The 15,699-nt window shown below is 43.6% G+C and overlaps 1 protein-coding gene across 3 annotated transcripts in view; it reads left to right on the forward strand.

Moving 5' to 3' along the window:
- samd11 (sterile alpha motif domain containing 11) overlaps positions 1–15,699 on the forward strand; it is a 68,785-nt gene that overhangs the window by 39,340 nt on the left and 13,746 nt on the right. For all 3 annotated transcript variants that reach the window (XM_081386046.1, XM_081386047.1, XM_081386048.1), the window contains exons 5-6: positions 1,758–1,850; positions 5,802–5,957. In XM_081386046.1, the coding sequence (XP_081242172.1) occupies positions 1,758–1,850; positions 5,802–5,957 (249 nt within the window). The remainder of the gene's footprint in view (positions 1–1,757; positions 1,851–5,801; positions 5,958–15,699) is intronic.

Raw genomic sequence — 15,699 nt, forward strand, 5'->3', positions numbered from 1 at the left:
CTCGGCGCTGCACGGCACGGCTCGGCTCGGCTCGCTTTGCTTTTCCACTGTGTGGTACGATTCGGCTCGGCAAGGCTCGGCTCGCTTTGGCTCGGTTTGATTTTCCACTGCAGTTTAGTATCGCTTCAAAGTGGGTGGGATTATAGACTGCTCGTTAAAGTTGCTGAAAAACCTTTTCATTCCGTACCTTCATTGGCGTGGGAAGTGCTAAAGAGTTTTTTTTTTTTTTTGGTTTAATTTGCATGATTCCATTTTCTGATTGGTGGAGATCTCTTGCAAAATCAAGGAGAATGTAGTTTTTACCAGGAATTCTGCTGTTAAACATGATTATTTAAAAATATAGTTAAAATAATGCAGACTGATGGCTTCATCAAAAGCATGTACCATCGATTAACAACCTCGTAGCTCACAGTAGGTCTGTCTTTAAAGATTTACAAGTTAAAAATCAATTCCCCAATGGATAAAATGAATAAGATATTACTTCCGTAACCCAACTGTTGCACTTTATACCAACTGCAACAAATCATATTGGCTATTTAAAAAGAAATAAGACTATGTCAATATGTTGCATTCAAATTGTCTGTTTCAATAGGAAATACGTCAGCAAAAGAAAGAAAACTGCACTTGTCAAGCAATATTATGAGGTCTTTAAAATGATGCACCCACAGGGCACCATAAATGTTTTTAAAATAACTTTTTATGATATCTATTGACAATAAAACACAATAAATACAATAAACCTTCAAATACAAGCAACATGCATAATCTATTTGTCTCAATTTATTGCAAAATCCTATTATATAAAGAATCAGACAGCAACAAAAGACAAAAGGAAGAGCATAACTCTGTGGCTTTGACTTTTTTACTTCATGTGGCGCATGAGGGCAGAGAGAGAGAGAGAGAGAGAGAGAGAGAGCGAGAGAGAGAGAGAGAGAGAGAGAGAGAGAGAGAGAGAGAGGGAGAGGAGAGTGCAATGACAAACGGTCTCTTCCTTCCTGCATGCATGCACCACCATGCTCTCAGCAGCACCCCTCCCAGCATGATTAGCAGGATATTGATTTGAGATGTGTTTGGGGGGAGGAGGGTGCTGTAATCGTACACTAGACACCAGCGGCTCACTAGAGCGCTGCATTAGGCTTGTGCAGACAGCCTCCACTTTTCTAGAGAGAGAGAGATAAAGAGAAAAGGGGGAGGGAGAGAAAGAGTGATAGAAAGGAAGGAAGAGATTAGCAAAAGGTGTGAGCTCTATATTCACTGAAAACGGAGAGTGAGAGTGAGTGAAAAAAGCAAAAAGGCATAATAGCACGACAACAGGAGTTTGATAGAAGCCAAGACCGCTTACTTTTTTCCATTTTTTTTTCTCTCGCTTGTCTTTTCATTTCTTGTCATTTTACTCCGTATTAGGCCGGTGTGAAGACCAAGAGCGTTTATATGCACAGATAGAGAGATAGATAGTCGAGACAAGAAACAACGGTAGAGAGCGAGGGTGAGTGCAAAAGAGAGGGAGCGTGTTTGTTCGAGATAGGAGAAAGAGAGAGAGCGGGTGAAAGAATCTCTCGTTTGGCTGAGTAAGAACCAGATCTGTCATTCACTCTGGCGCAGGGCCCTCTCATCTCGTCGTATCTTTAGTCGCTCTCACAGCTCCATCATGTATGCAGGTACAGAGCCAGGTGGTTAGCTGCATGCCAAGGGGTTTAGGGGCCGTCTGACCGCATCTGAACCCCCCTAACCTCTTTCTCTATCTTTTTTTTCCACAGATGACATTCTAGGCAAGAGGAGAGCCTACTCCCCCAACAGCAGCAGCGAGTGCCCATCTGACAGCAAGAAGTCCCGCAGCGTGTCACCTAAAGGTAGGGGCCCCTCTCGTGCATGTGTGTGCATGTGCGTATGTGTGCTGGAGATGAAAATGCGCCACAATCAGGGCTGTTTAACCTTAGTGCGTAAGATGGAGTAGGTGGGAATTGATGGGGCGAGATTGAGCGAGAGTGTAGAGAAGGGGTGGACAGATAGTAAGAGGAGGGAGGAGAGAACAATGCTCAGTGGAAGAAAGACATCTCCTCCCCCCTCCTGTTAACTTTTTGCTCACACTCTGTGTGGCGGGTTCACAAGTGCAACGTTGCTAATTCATGTGATATAAATAGAGAGTTCGGTTCCGAAAAGTTAAGTGAAATGTTAATTGCAAATTGAGAAATTTACGTAAATCTAAATATCTTAACACTTCAGTGGAAGAAAGAACTGTCTGTACAAAGAGTTACATGATCAGTGTCACAAATTTGATTGATTAGTGACCTAGAATACCTGAAATATTGATTAACATTTAGAATATTGATTTCTTTATTTCAAAATTATAAAACTTCTAAAATGTATTCTCATAAATGTATTTCCAAATTGAAATTAGATTTTGAATCCCAGACTTTCAATGTGTTCTCAGACTTTCAGCCATTTATAGCAGAATCTAGGATTCTCTCTTTTTCCTTTATTTCCTGCCTTTCTCACTAACACAACTCCATGATTGGGTGCCGACGCTCAGAAAGGGAGAGTTTTTAGTGTTGAGCGAGTGTTGTAGGAGTTGAAAATCAATAAAGTAAGAGTGTTGCTGAAGCTGGATTCACTGTTTTGCATGAATGTGTGCTGGATCATTGAGGCTCTCGACACAGTCATTAACCAAACACACTCACCTTCGCCTAGAGCTGCTAAAAGAGTCTCTTGTGGTCGTAGGGTCAAAGCAGCAGGGATCTAGATCTAGTAGAAGTGAATGGGATAAGTTCTGTATGAACTGTATGGTTTGATTACTAATAGTGCTTGTAAAGACAACACAGGATCTGATTTGAAGTTGTGACACTCTGAAAGTTGTGACACGCTGAAAATTAGGTTATTAATGTTGAAGTCATTGAGTTTAGCTCCACACCTAAACAAGCTAATCAATTGCTTCAGGATTACTAGAAAGCTACTGGAGTTTTTATTAGGGTTGGAACTAAACTCTGCAGGACAGTGGCCCTCCAGGACCGAAGTTGCCCATCCCTTCTCTATTGTAACACAGGCTCTCACAGGTTCTTCTTTGGGGTGGTGTCCCGCATCCATACTGACAACCATCATGACTCAACTAGGTATTTAAAAAAGGCTCAAATCCAAGAAGTACAGTTTAGGATTATTCTAATATATTTTGCAGTGGTCTGTTGGAGAGAAAATGAGCAAGTGAGTGAGGGACACAGTAGGGAGAATTGGGTGATGTTTGACTTCCTCCTCCTGCTAGGAAAAGAAATTGTGGTTTCTTTTTCCTTTCATGAATATGTGTTTGAGTCTGTGCGATAAGCCCATGGTTTTGAGGTTACTGTGTTTTTGGACGTCATTTGTACATGTAATGTCACTTTTTTGTTCATTTGGGTGACGTAATCAAATCTAAAATGTAACTCAAAATCAATATCTTCATGCTAACATTTAAATCTTAAGATTTAGCTAAAATGCAGATCGGTGAGGCTCCTGGGTATTGTCAACAGGCTGAGCTAATGAGGTGTAACAGAGTAACAGGCAGGCAGCAGAAACATCAGGCAGACTCAGTGACACCAAGTCAAATATAATCAAGCATCTAGCAGGAAGAGTTGAACAGACAGTAATCTGGATCTGTTCCTCAGACCAGTTAGGTGACCGGTCCTCAAATATACATAACATTATTGTAACATATTTTTAGGTTAATTTGTTAATAATGTTTGTTTGTTTTGTTTAACCCCCCCCCCCCCCCACAAGTTTTTAGCAAGACATTTACATATATCTGCGACAGTGAAATCTGTAATCATTGTTCTAAATACTGTATATAAGAACCTATTTTGTCATTATGCAAATCCAATTTTACCTTTTCTTACCCATTCTTTAGTTTCACCTTTGGTGTGCGCACTGGTGGTATCAACACTATGTGCTTACCAATTGTGACAAAGCTTTAAAAAAATACTATGCAAATCACAGCCAATCAGAGGATATTTTATCTGACAGTATTTTGGGCCAGTGAGATTTTACTGTGAGTTCCCCAGAATGCATATTAACTAGAAGATGTTTCCCCACTTTTTGTGATATCTGGTTAGGGCACAGTGTTTTTGATAACCTTGTAGCTAATAGCTATATATTTCAATAATGCTATACAAATAACTCATACTCTCATGTATGTTATAAAAAGTTCAATATGCTAAAACAATTCTCATAGAAGTGACATTCTGAAATACAAATAATAATGATGGTCATTATTCAATTCAATATTATATGTTCTGTATTCTAATGATAAAGTTTTCACATAACTGCATCTAGTATGTGACATCTGTATATATGTGTCGCAACACATTCCACACCCAATAATCAGTGGTCTGAGATCTCTTGTGTTAAGATAGCATTTTATTTTGAGGCATTACCTGCTCACTCGTCACCATGTAGCCAATCAGCACGGCTGCTGCAGTGAGAATGATAAATGGGTGTTATGTGTGTTTTAGTCCTGTGAATTACAGTTGGCTTGCGTCGGTCACCCACTGTGGATTAGCATGGCTTTGGAATGCCGCTGATCTAATGTCTTGTGTCTGCTTGTCTGTGATCCATCACCACACCCAAACAACATAGCATGTTGCATGTGTATGCTTTTGTGTGCACATGTGTGTGTAGTTTGAGTGCATAGCAGCTGTTGTGTCTAAGGTCCTACCTCCCAACACACACACACACACACACACACACACACACACACACACACACACACACACACACACACACACACACACACACACACACACACACACACACACACACACACACACACACACACACAGCTGGAGGGTAGTACTGATCTCAGTGCAGCAGGTAATGACTAAAGCAGACAGAAAAGCTGCAAAGGCTGGATTTAACACAAACTGTCCACTGACACATACCACTTTTTTCACCTCAGATCCAGACCGCTATGTCTCATGTTATGTGTGCCTTTCATTAATTGAATGAATGTTTTCTTAATTGAGAATGCTGTATATATATATTCAGCATTATTCTGCATGGATGCGTTAAATTGATAAAAAAAGTGATAGTAATAACTTTTATAATATTACAAAAGTTTTCTATTTCAAATAAATGCTTTATATAAACTTTCTATTCATCAAATCATCCTGAAAAAAATCATATTCAAGTATCATGTTTCCACAAAAATATTTAGCAGCTCCACTGTTTTCCTCATTGATAATAATAAGAAATGTTTCTTGATCACCAAATCAGCATAAAAATGATATCCGAGGGATCATGTGACTGAATATTCAGCAGCCATAATAATATTTCATATTATAACTGTTTTTATTGTATTTTTTTAAACCAGTTTTGATACTATATATATATCTATATGCCCCCCCCCCCCACACACACATACACGATCACACACACATACAGCAGAACTGTTCATACTCACAATGCCTCAAAACATCATCCACATGAGCACGTTCACACACACACACACACACCTGAAGCCTCTCGGGTGGATTATCTGGCGCTTGGCAGAACACACTCCCCCCAGTCCCCTGCGCTGGGCTGCATTGCTTCTGTTCGCCTGCCCGGGGCCAAGATCCTGTTTCAATGAGGAGGGTAAAATATCCCCCCTTCCACCACTCTTCCTCCTCCCCATCACTCCCCCAAGAGTCTCTCCCCATGCACTGGCTTGAGTTACTGCCGCCCAGCGTATCGAGGAGAACCACACATAGGCTTCTCCTTCACTCAAACATTCAAACATCTCACATACGATCACATAGTTTGGAACAGCTGATTAAATTTAGCTTCTTTTCATCCCACAGAGAACTCTCACACTCCTGCGCTGGAGCCAGGCAGTCACATGACCCCCGAGGAGCACTACAGGCGCATGATGTCAGCTCTGAACGAGCATGGCTCTTATGAGGAGCAGCAGCAGCGCCTGTATCAGTTGGCGAACAACATGGGCGTCCCAAGTCACGGTGAGTGTGCGTCACCTGTGTATGTGTGTGTGTGAGCTTGTCTCTATATCCGCTCTAATTACCCATGTAGTCTTATTCCTGGATACCACACAAACAGCTAGAGCTTGACTGCAGAGATTACTGACAATTCTATTTGCGGTCTCAGCCCACCCAACGGTAGGATGTCAGAGTGGGTGATCTGTGACTACTGCCACACACAGTAGTAAATAACACTGCCATTGGGCCCTGAGGTCGACTGGATCGATTTGGCCCTTTGATTGGCTGCAAGCCAACCCTCTAAATTACCAACACCATGAAAACGGCTCCTTTGCTCTTTTTTTTCTCATGCCTTTTCAAATTTACAATCACTGACGAGGTACCAGGGTGAACGGATGTGGATTTCTAAGATTTGTAAACCGAAATTTAGTGTGCATCATTTTGTTTTATTTGTTTGGTTACGTCTTAACTGCGCTTTAGAGCCTTGTTGATGTTTTTCTCTGAGAAACCGTTAATTGCCTCCAGCTTTTATGACCTTTTTTCGGTAGCATAAATTTAATCAATCTCACATTCTTGCTAAATCTGAGAGCATACGACTTTAAATTTTATTTGATCAGTAATGATTCTTAATTACTGCTTGCAATTCCAAAGGGGGGGGTGGGGGGTGGCGCTATAAAGGGTTTAATTGCCCCTCTCATACATCTGTAAGAAATTAGTGCCACTATATGTGCCGTTCGTGTCTAGGATTTTATGACAGAGGTGCTGCACTCTCCTGTCACCTTAATCTAAAAGTTCCTCTGTTTTTCTACACGTTGTGGACAAATTCACACACAATTCCCTTCCCGATTCCATCAATTCTTCTCTCCTTGCTTTCACTTTCCGAGCTCAACTTCCTTCTGTTCTCCATCTCTACTCCTCTCATCCACCGCAACCACCTAAAAAAGGTGTGGTTATTTGTAGAAAGGAGTCTGAATCCGAGAAGAAAAGGCAGGGCGTTTACCCGTCTGTGGGAAATCCAGTGAGAGAAAGCAGCCGTGTGATTTGCGGGGTCACCGTCGGTCCCTCCCCTAGATATCTGGAAAAATGTCAGGTGTATGGTTTCATAATGGTTGCCATTGAAAACAGACTCACCAGGCCAAGACGCTGTTCCTCCCCTGAGGAATGCGAGCGTGCTGGCTTGCCCCTGCATGCTGAGCTCATAAGCCTACGATAAGGCCGTGCCAGTCAACCACTGCCAACATGCCTGGCTGCCAAGACTTTGATGAGTGAGATACCCATTCTCACCTTTTCACCTAATTGTCTACTGTATACATTCATGTTTCTTCAGTCTCTTCAGTTATTCGTTCACCCAAAATGTAAATTCCGTCATCACTTACTCACCCACATGTCGTTCCAGATCTTTATGATGCAAAATAGAAATACTGTGTGTGTACTGATCATTTTTTTCATACACTTACAATGAACAGGATCTGAGGTTTCAAAGTTTCATTCAAGTACTTCAAGGCAAAAATGTAAGTCATTTGCGCGGTTGTGCTTTGGGTGACCTGAGATTGAGTCCCTGCTCGCAGAACTTTCCTAATCCCGTCCCCCATCTCTTTCCTACTTTGTTTCATTTCTTGACTATACTATCCTATCTCAATAAAGACAAAAGGCAAAATTTGGTTCTCGGGTTCAACTCACTGACAGAATCTGGTCACAGCTGTTAACAGCTCACTGAGGGGAAGATTATCAGTAAATATTGACTTCAATTTTGGTGATTTCTTAGTTGTCTGGCTTAAAAAATCATTGAATATATTGTACACGTCTATCATGATGGTTTTATGGTGCATTTGCGTCTTTTTTAAATCAGAACAACCATTTTTTTGTAACTGCACTCCCCATTTATTGCAGTTCATTTTTTTCTCCTTTTGTTGGAACTGTACATCAATGATGACAATGTTTTAAAAATTATTTTTATATAATTTAAAGCTTTTATATGTTTTAACCTTCAGTCATTTTTTTAGGGCCAGAGCACCGATGGTGTGAGGACCCTCTTGGAATTGCTCCGTTTATTAATTTTTAGATTTGCACTTGTGACAAATTTGGTTCTTTTAGCTGGCTGTCTGTCCCAAACATTCCCTTTCCAATCCTTCATATTTTACTCGTTTTCCCCCCTTTGTCCTCAAGTCGGTTTTAATTTATTTTCTTGTTTTTTTTGGTTTTGTTGTTTCTTCAGCGCCATAGCTCACACTGAGCTGCTTTTGACTTTTCTGGAGTGAGTTTTCAGAGAAACCTCTCTGGCGCAGGGAAGCGTCAACCCCAGCTGTGTTTCTGTGTGTTTTCTCCTCTCTTCTTTACCTCCATGTGCCTCCATCTCCCTGCTCTCTCCTTTGAGATGCCTTCTTTCTATCTGGCTCCTTTCCTTTCTTCATATCTCTGCACCTTCCTTATGGCTTCGTCTTTATACCCCTCGACTCACCCCACCCCCTCGTGTGTGCCTCTGAAGTGTGTCGGGAAGTGTTGATGCAGTGCTGGGTTCTATACAGTAGGCTCCAAAGACCCCTTGACATAGGCAGAGAGTAGGGCCAGGCCCTTCTGACCATTCCCCCCCAGACAAACGCACACACTCCCCAAGAACTCTCTACACACAGCCCTGCTTTTATATTCTCTCTTTCTTTTCTCCCTCGTTCATTCTCTCCTGGATCCCCGCAGAGCATCCTTTCATGTGTTTGAAGTGGAGGCCCTGAAATGAAAGGCCACGAAGGAAGCACGGATAGGTTTGTGTGAGTGTGTGCATTTGAAGGGGTGTGTGTGTGTCGGGGGGGTGGGGGTATGGGTATATACTGATACGGTGTTGTGCATCTTTAGCTTTGGCTCTGATAAGGTTGCTATAGGTCCTTGTTGTGGCCATTCAAATTGATGGGGCCCATGTTTGGATTTTGGGGTGGATTTTGAATGCAGAATATCTCTTTGATAATTAAACTGGTTGATATCTATCTGTTTTTGTGTGTATATATATATATATATATATATATATATATATATATATATATATATATATATATATATAATATACACTTTTTATACACATTTTATACACATTGGCTACCATTGGAAAGTTTGAGGTCAGTAAGAGAAAAAGGCAATGGGCTGCTCTCAGTTGCCTTTAGATCTGTCGTCCCCCTGAAAGAATTCCCGATGAGTGCTGTGTCTGTCAGCTGCTTCTGGCAATACAGAAGCTCTCAAAGCTTGCCAGTGCTTTGCCACAGGAGCTCTTTGTGTATGTGGGGCAGAGGAAACCAGATCTCGATAGGTAAAGATTTCACAGTAACTGACTCAGATGATGCAAATTTGGGGTGTGACAGAGGGCGCAGAGTGAATGTGAGTGGGAGATGGTTGCATGAGGATGAGTGTCAGGATGTCACTGTTTGGATGAGTGGTGTGCTTGTACATGCAGCCCCTGGTGACCCTGTGCTAACTCTGTTGCAGGTTAAAGGGAATAATTCATCGCTGGGCAACCGAGGAAAGGGGCTTCCGAGGGACTTTTGAGTTTTAGTGGATTTTGGGGCTGTTTTACCATGCTGGAAAGCTTATAGGTGTGTGTATTGGAAAATGGTTGCAGCAGCAGCTGGTTATTAGAAGGTTTGTTGCCAGACCGAGATGGTCTAAGAGCATCAATGATGTGCTGGGTACCAGCTACCATTTTCCAAAACACATCAACATGCTTTAGACAGATTTTTCCAGCTGGTAATAATGTGTGTGGACAGACTACTAATTATTTTGATCATCTGGAATGAGTGTGTGACCAAATGACAGGCATTTCTGCTTTTCCTTGAAAGTAGATTCTTCTGTTTTTTTTTTTTTTTCTTTTCATTCTCTTTTATTCCCTCTCACGGGCTGTTGGAGGTTTGTCCGCTGTCAGTCTGGGCCCCCGCGGGGCAGTGCAATAAACAGATCAATACAACGGGCCTGTGCACATTAATATCTGTCGTGGTGCCTCCGACCCGATCACTCAGACCCACACGCCAGCCTCGGAAATGGCCGCCAGCTCCCGAGGGAACCGTCTAATTAAAAAAGGGCCAGAGGAGAGAGGGAGCGAGAGAGGAGAGAGAGAGAGAGGAAGAGAGGGAGGCATGCAGGATGGATTTTCTATTTAACACTCTTTCATTAGAGAGTGCGCTTCCTGTTGTGACCCTGTTAGTTTGGTAATGTTGGGAGATGGGTCTGGGATGGTCTAACATCGCAGATTCAGGAGGGAGACCAGCAGCTCAATTACATTTCAGTTTACATGTCATCTCAAACAGTTCAAAGGGATAGATCACCCAAAAATGAAAATTCTGTCATCATTTACTCACCCTCGAGTCGTTCTGCTGAGCGCAAAGGAAGATATTTTAAAGAATGTTTATTACCAACAACAATTGGGCACCATTGACTTCCATTACTTTTTCCATACTATGGAAGTCAATGGTGCCCCACAACTGTTTGGGTACCCATATTTTTCAAAATATCTTCTTTCGTGTTCAGCAGAAGAAAGAAATTCATGCAGGTTTGGAACAACTTGAGGGCAAGTAAATGATGACAGAATTTTCATTTTTGGGTGAACTATCCCTTTAAGTCATAATTATTCTTATGTAGTTTGTTTTAATTTATTGACTTTTGTTAATGGTGTTTGTTAAGGATTAGCTCTATGAATTAACTCCTAATCTTAAGTATTAAATTTAAGCATGTTTATTGGACATGAATGATACATGAATCGAGTGGCTTGTCAAGGTGTGGAATTACTTTTATAAGCAACCAAACTCATTATTTTTGCTTGGTGAATGATAAATAACAACAACAAAAAAATCCATACATAGATTTGCCACCAAGAACACCTTAAAAAACCCACAACACCCTAGAAATGTGTCAGTGGTCCAACATCACGATTTTTTTTTAAATAATATTGATACTATAATGTGCTTGTGCAACCAGTGAGAAATTGTTGTAATGTATTATTATGGATATTTTCCATATTATAATTTTTTCACTGTTAGGGGTCTGCAAGCGGTTGCTGGTGGTAAAAAAAAATACCAAATGATTACTACTGTTTCTTTCTGCTTCCTAAAGACTTGTCAGAAATCGTCTCAGGTTACGACTGTAACCATAGTTCCCTGAGAAGGGAACGAGACGATGCGTCAATGACGCTTTGGGAACGCTCCTGCGTGATTGCGTCTGAAGCACCTATGTCAACTAGTCCAATGGCGAGAGTGGGCGTCACGGGCGGGTGACGTGACGACCAGGAAAGGATAAAGGACATCCGGTTTAGAACCGCGCTAGCTTCGAAAAGGGCCGAAGCAAGTCGATCACAGGGATGTAGTAAGTATGGCAAAGTGACGCATCGTCTCGTTCCCTTCTCAGGGAACTATGGTTACAGTCGTAACCTGAGACGTTCCCTTTCGAGGGAACTCGCGATGCGTCAATGACGCTTTGGGAACGAGAATGCCCAACACGCCATACGAACCAGAACCTGTCTGTGTGAATACTGCACAACTAAGACAAGAGAACTGGAGAACCTGGGGAAGCACCCAGGTCGAAGTTGCAAAACCTTACGAATGTGAGCGGAGAGGACCAGCCTGCCGCATACCACACCCTACAGGGATATCTACATATATATAATAAGGCTTCTAAGCCGCCATACTCCTGTCCTGGTCTAAAATCACCACGGAGGAAACAACCAAAGGTCCCCCCCTTTCTCCCCCTCCTCAGGGAAATACCACCAAAAGGGACATGTAGGCACTAAGGCTGCCACGTACACCTTCAGTGTGGAAGGGGATAACCCTGTGGAAAAACAAGCAAGCAGTAACTCCAGCACTGTACCAATCGGGCAGTAACTGGGCCCGAGACCCGCAATATGAAGTGAAAACCCATCACTAAATACATAAAGTTTCCTCGTGGAGAGAGCTCTGGAGTGAAGTATGGTCTCCACAACCTCAGTTGAGAGACCAAGTCAATGAGTTTGGCCCCCTCAGAGGCCAAACCCACAGGTTCCATATATCTGGGCTGGGGTGAAGGGTCACCCCTCCCACTTAAAAACAAAGGTCCCTCCTGACTGGAATCTCCAAGGGAGAGCCATCGAGTAGAGACACCGGGTCTGAGAACCAATTAGACCGGCCAGTACGGTTCTACAAATAGTAGACTTATTCCGTCCCGGCGGACCTTCTCCAGAACTCCTTGGAGCAGAATAATCGGGGAGAGATGTACAGACGTAGCCTCGGCCATGTCCATACCACAACGTCCAGCCCCAAGGGAGCTGGGTGTGTGAGGGAGAACCAAAGTGGACCATGCGTCGTATCCTGAGACGTGAACAGATCCACTTGTGCCTGGCCATAAACCCCCCAAAATGTGCTCCACCACCTTGGTGTGGAGCCTCCATTCCCCGGGCCTCAGCCCCTGCCTCAACAGGATGTCTGCTCCTACATATTTATGTAAGAGACCACTGACGTGTTGTCTGTAAGGACAAGCACATGATGGTCCCTCAGGTCTGGGAGGAATGTCTCAACGCATTGAAGACTGCCATCATCTCCAGGTAATTTATGTGCCAAAAAGATGATGACTCCTCCACAGGCCCTGAGATGAGTGGCCTCCCAATACCGCTCCCCAGCCGGTGAGGGAAGCATCTGTCGAGATAGCAACTCGATGGCAAAGAGCTCCCAACACCGGAACCTGGGAAAGGAACCAGTATTTCCTCCATATAACCAAGGCGCGGAGACACTGCCACGTGATCTTGATCGTACGAAGTGGGTTTCCCCTCGGGGAGAACCCTCTGGTTCTGAGCCACCACTGCGAGAGTCTCATATACAGTAGGCCAAAGGGTAACACATTGGACGCTGCTGCCATGAGGCCCAACAGTTTCTTAAACTGTTTCACAATACGTGACTGCTCACGTGAGACAGGAACCAATAATTCCTCCATATAACCAAGGCGCGGAGAAACCGCCGCGTGATCTTGATCGTACGAAGTGGGTTTCCCCTCGGGGAGAACCCCCTGGTTCTGAGCCACCACTGCGAGAGTCTCATATACAGTAGGCCAAAGGGTATCACATTGGACGCTGCTGCTTGAGGCTCAACAGTTTCTCGAACTGTTTCACAATGCGTGACTGCTCATGTGAGATAGGAACCAGTATTCCTCCATATAACCAAGGCGCGGAGACACTGCCGCGTGATCTTGATCATACAAAGTGGGTTTCCCCTCGGGGAGAACCCTCTGGTTCTGAGCCACCACTGCGAGAGTCTCATGTACAGTAGGCCAAAGGGTATCACATTGGACGCTGCTGCCATGAGGCCCAACAGTTTCTCGAACTGTTTCACAGTGCGTGGCTGGCCTAGCTTCAACTCTTTTGTGGTTGCGAGGATAACAGCTACACGAACGGGCAAAGTATGGCTCGCATCGTGACTGAATCCCATACCACACCAAGGAAAGTGGTTCTCTGTAGTGGAGAAAGCACACTCTTCTTGGCATTGAGTCTCACCCCAATTTCTTCATCTGAGCGAGGACGACATCTCGATGCCGAACTGCTAACTGCTCCGATTCCGCCAGAATCAGTCAGTCATCGATGTAGTTCAGAATGCGTAGCCCTGCAGCCTGGCGGGGCCAGAGCTGCATCTACGCACTTCGTGAACGTGCAGGGTGATAGAGTTAGACCGAATGGAAGCACCCGATAATGGTATTCTTTGCCCCCAAAAGAAAACCTCAGGAATTTCCTTTGTTGAGGGAAGATGGAAGTAAGCGCCTTTTAAATCTATTGTGACTATCCAGTCCTCGGATCTGAAAAAAGTCACAATCTGTTTGAGTGTGAGCATAATGAACTTGAGTTTCATGACTGCACGATACAACAGACGAAGATCTAAAAATGGGAACGCAGCACCCCATCCTTTTATGGAACAATAAAGTAGCAGCTGTAAAACCCCGATTCTCTGTCGGGAGAGTACACCTGCTCTATAGCTCCCTTCGCTAATAGAGACTCTACTTCTTGCTCCATTACCAGAGCCTGCTCGGGATGTACTAACGCGAGTAGCACCCCGTTGTAACGAGGTGGAGGAAAACTAAACTGTATTCTGTAACCTCTCTCTATTATCTGCAGGACCCATGGAGATATATTCGGCAGATTCTTCCACTCTGTCAGAAAATCTACTAAGGGTACCAGTCTCTCGAGACTGGCCTCTGGTGTTATTGTAACAGCCACTTCGGTGACCTGAAGCATTCTGGCAGGAAACAACCGAACTGACTCTTTTTGAACCCCCTCAGAGGGTGCGAGTTTGACACAGTGTCGTGGTGACACTGAGCCATGTGCTCGCTGGAAACCGCTGCGCCCCGAGACCAAGGGTGCGGGGTTGGCAGAACGGCCTCCTGAGGGCACCGAGGTGGGGCGGGCACCGTATAATGAGGTGTACACCGCTCCACCCCGGTCGGGGTTGCCCTCAGAGGTCTGACACCAGTGGCATCAGGACCTTGGCTGAAAACCTTTTTCACAGAAAAACAGTCCTCAGATCCATCTTCTGCTTTAAAGGCTTCTGTTGAGAATGCCATTCTGGTCCCCAATCTTTCTGAGGGGGAGCACAGGAAATGACACTCTGTCTGTACAATGAGTTTGTTAATGGCTAGAGCTGCTCCGCCCAGCAGCCCCAATTGCAAAGTTATAAACTCTAAACTCATTGTCCACAGAAGATTGAGATGTAGAATCTTCAATTCCCTTAACTCGATGCTCAGCACATTCATCTCCTCGGAGGTGGACAACTGTAGCACCAAACTATACCATTTAATTCCTCAAAATTAAATATAGAAAAAGATCAACCAGACAAGTTAACACGGTCTGGATGAATTACTGAACATATACATGAATCTAACTAATGAAAGTCAGATAAGCACATTTTAAATGCAGCCCACTTATTTAATTCCTCAGAATTAAACAGCAAAAAAATCAACCAGACAATTTAATATAGTCTAGATGAAAGGCTGAATATATATTTATATATAGGCTTATATATATAAAATAGTTTCAACATGCAATAAAAGAATCATAAATTCATAGCTTGCAATACACAATTTTATTTATTTATTTTTTAATAAATGCATTGCATTTGCATAACCACTGGACTCTTATTGCAGTCTTTTTTTAAATAAACAGTAGCATGGGGAAACTCTTGATAGTGAACACACGTCGGAAATGTTCATGAATGAACGTAGCCAGTCCACTATTATTGTTATAGCAGACCCCGTAATCTACGCGCTGCCTCAGCACCCGCGAGATCCGAGCCAAAAAATCTTTATTGACTTTCTTCCCTCGAGAAAAAAACCATCGGGAGCAGAGCTAAACTCTCGATAGTGCAAAAATTACACGTCGGGAATTTATGAATGAACACTGTCAGCCTCCTTATTTTACTAGAGCTGACCGTGCACGCTCCACTCCCAAACAAACAACACATGAATCGCGTGTGTCCCCACTCGTAATGAAGCGAGGGCGGGGAGGAACACACAATCCAAAGTTGTTTGCTCCCCATACTCCTGTCTAGATATATATATATATAATATGCTTGTGGTTGTGGACATGTATCGATGCTCAGCACTCTACCTCCTCAGAGATAGACTGCTGAAACACCGGGCTCTCTAACCAGGACGGAAGAAGCCGCGGCGCGTGCTTCCGATCGCAGAGAGAGAGCGCTGGATCCCCCGGATAAAGCCAGAGAAAAGGCGGAGCCCGTCTCTAACCTCTCCACGAGATCTATTTGCGAACCCACAAAACCAACTTCTG

This window comes from Scardinius erythrophthalmus, assembly GCF_964197995.2.
Source record: "Scardinius erythrophthalmus genome assembly, chromosome: 15".
Classification (NCBI taxonomy): domain Eukaryota; kingdom Metazoa; phylum Chordata; class Actinopteri; order Cypriniformes; family Leuciscidae; genus Scardinius; species Scardinius erythrophthalmus.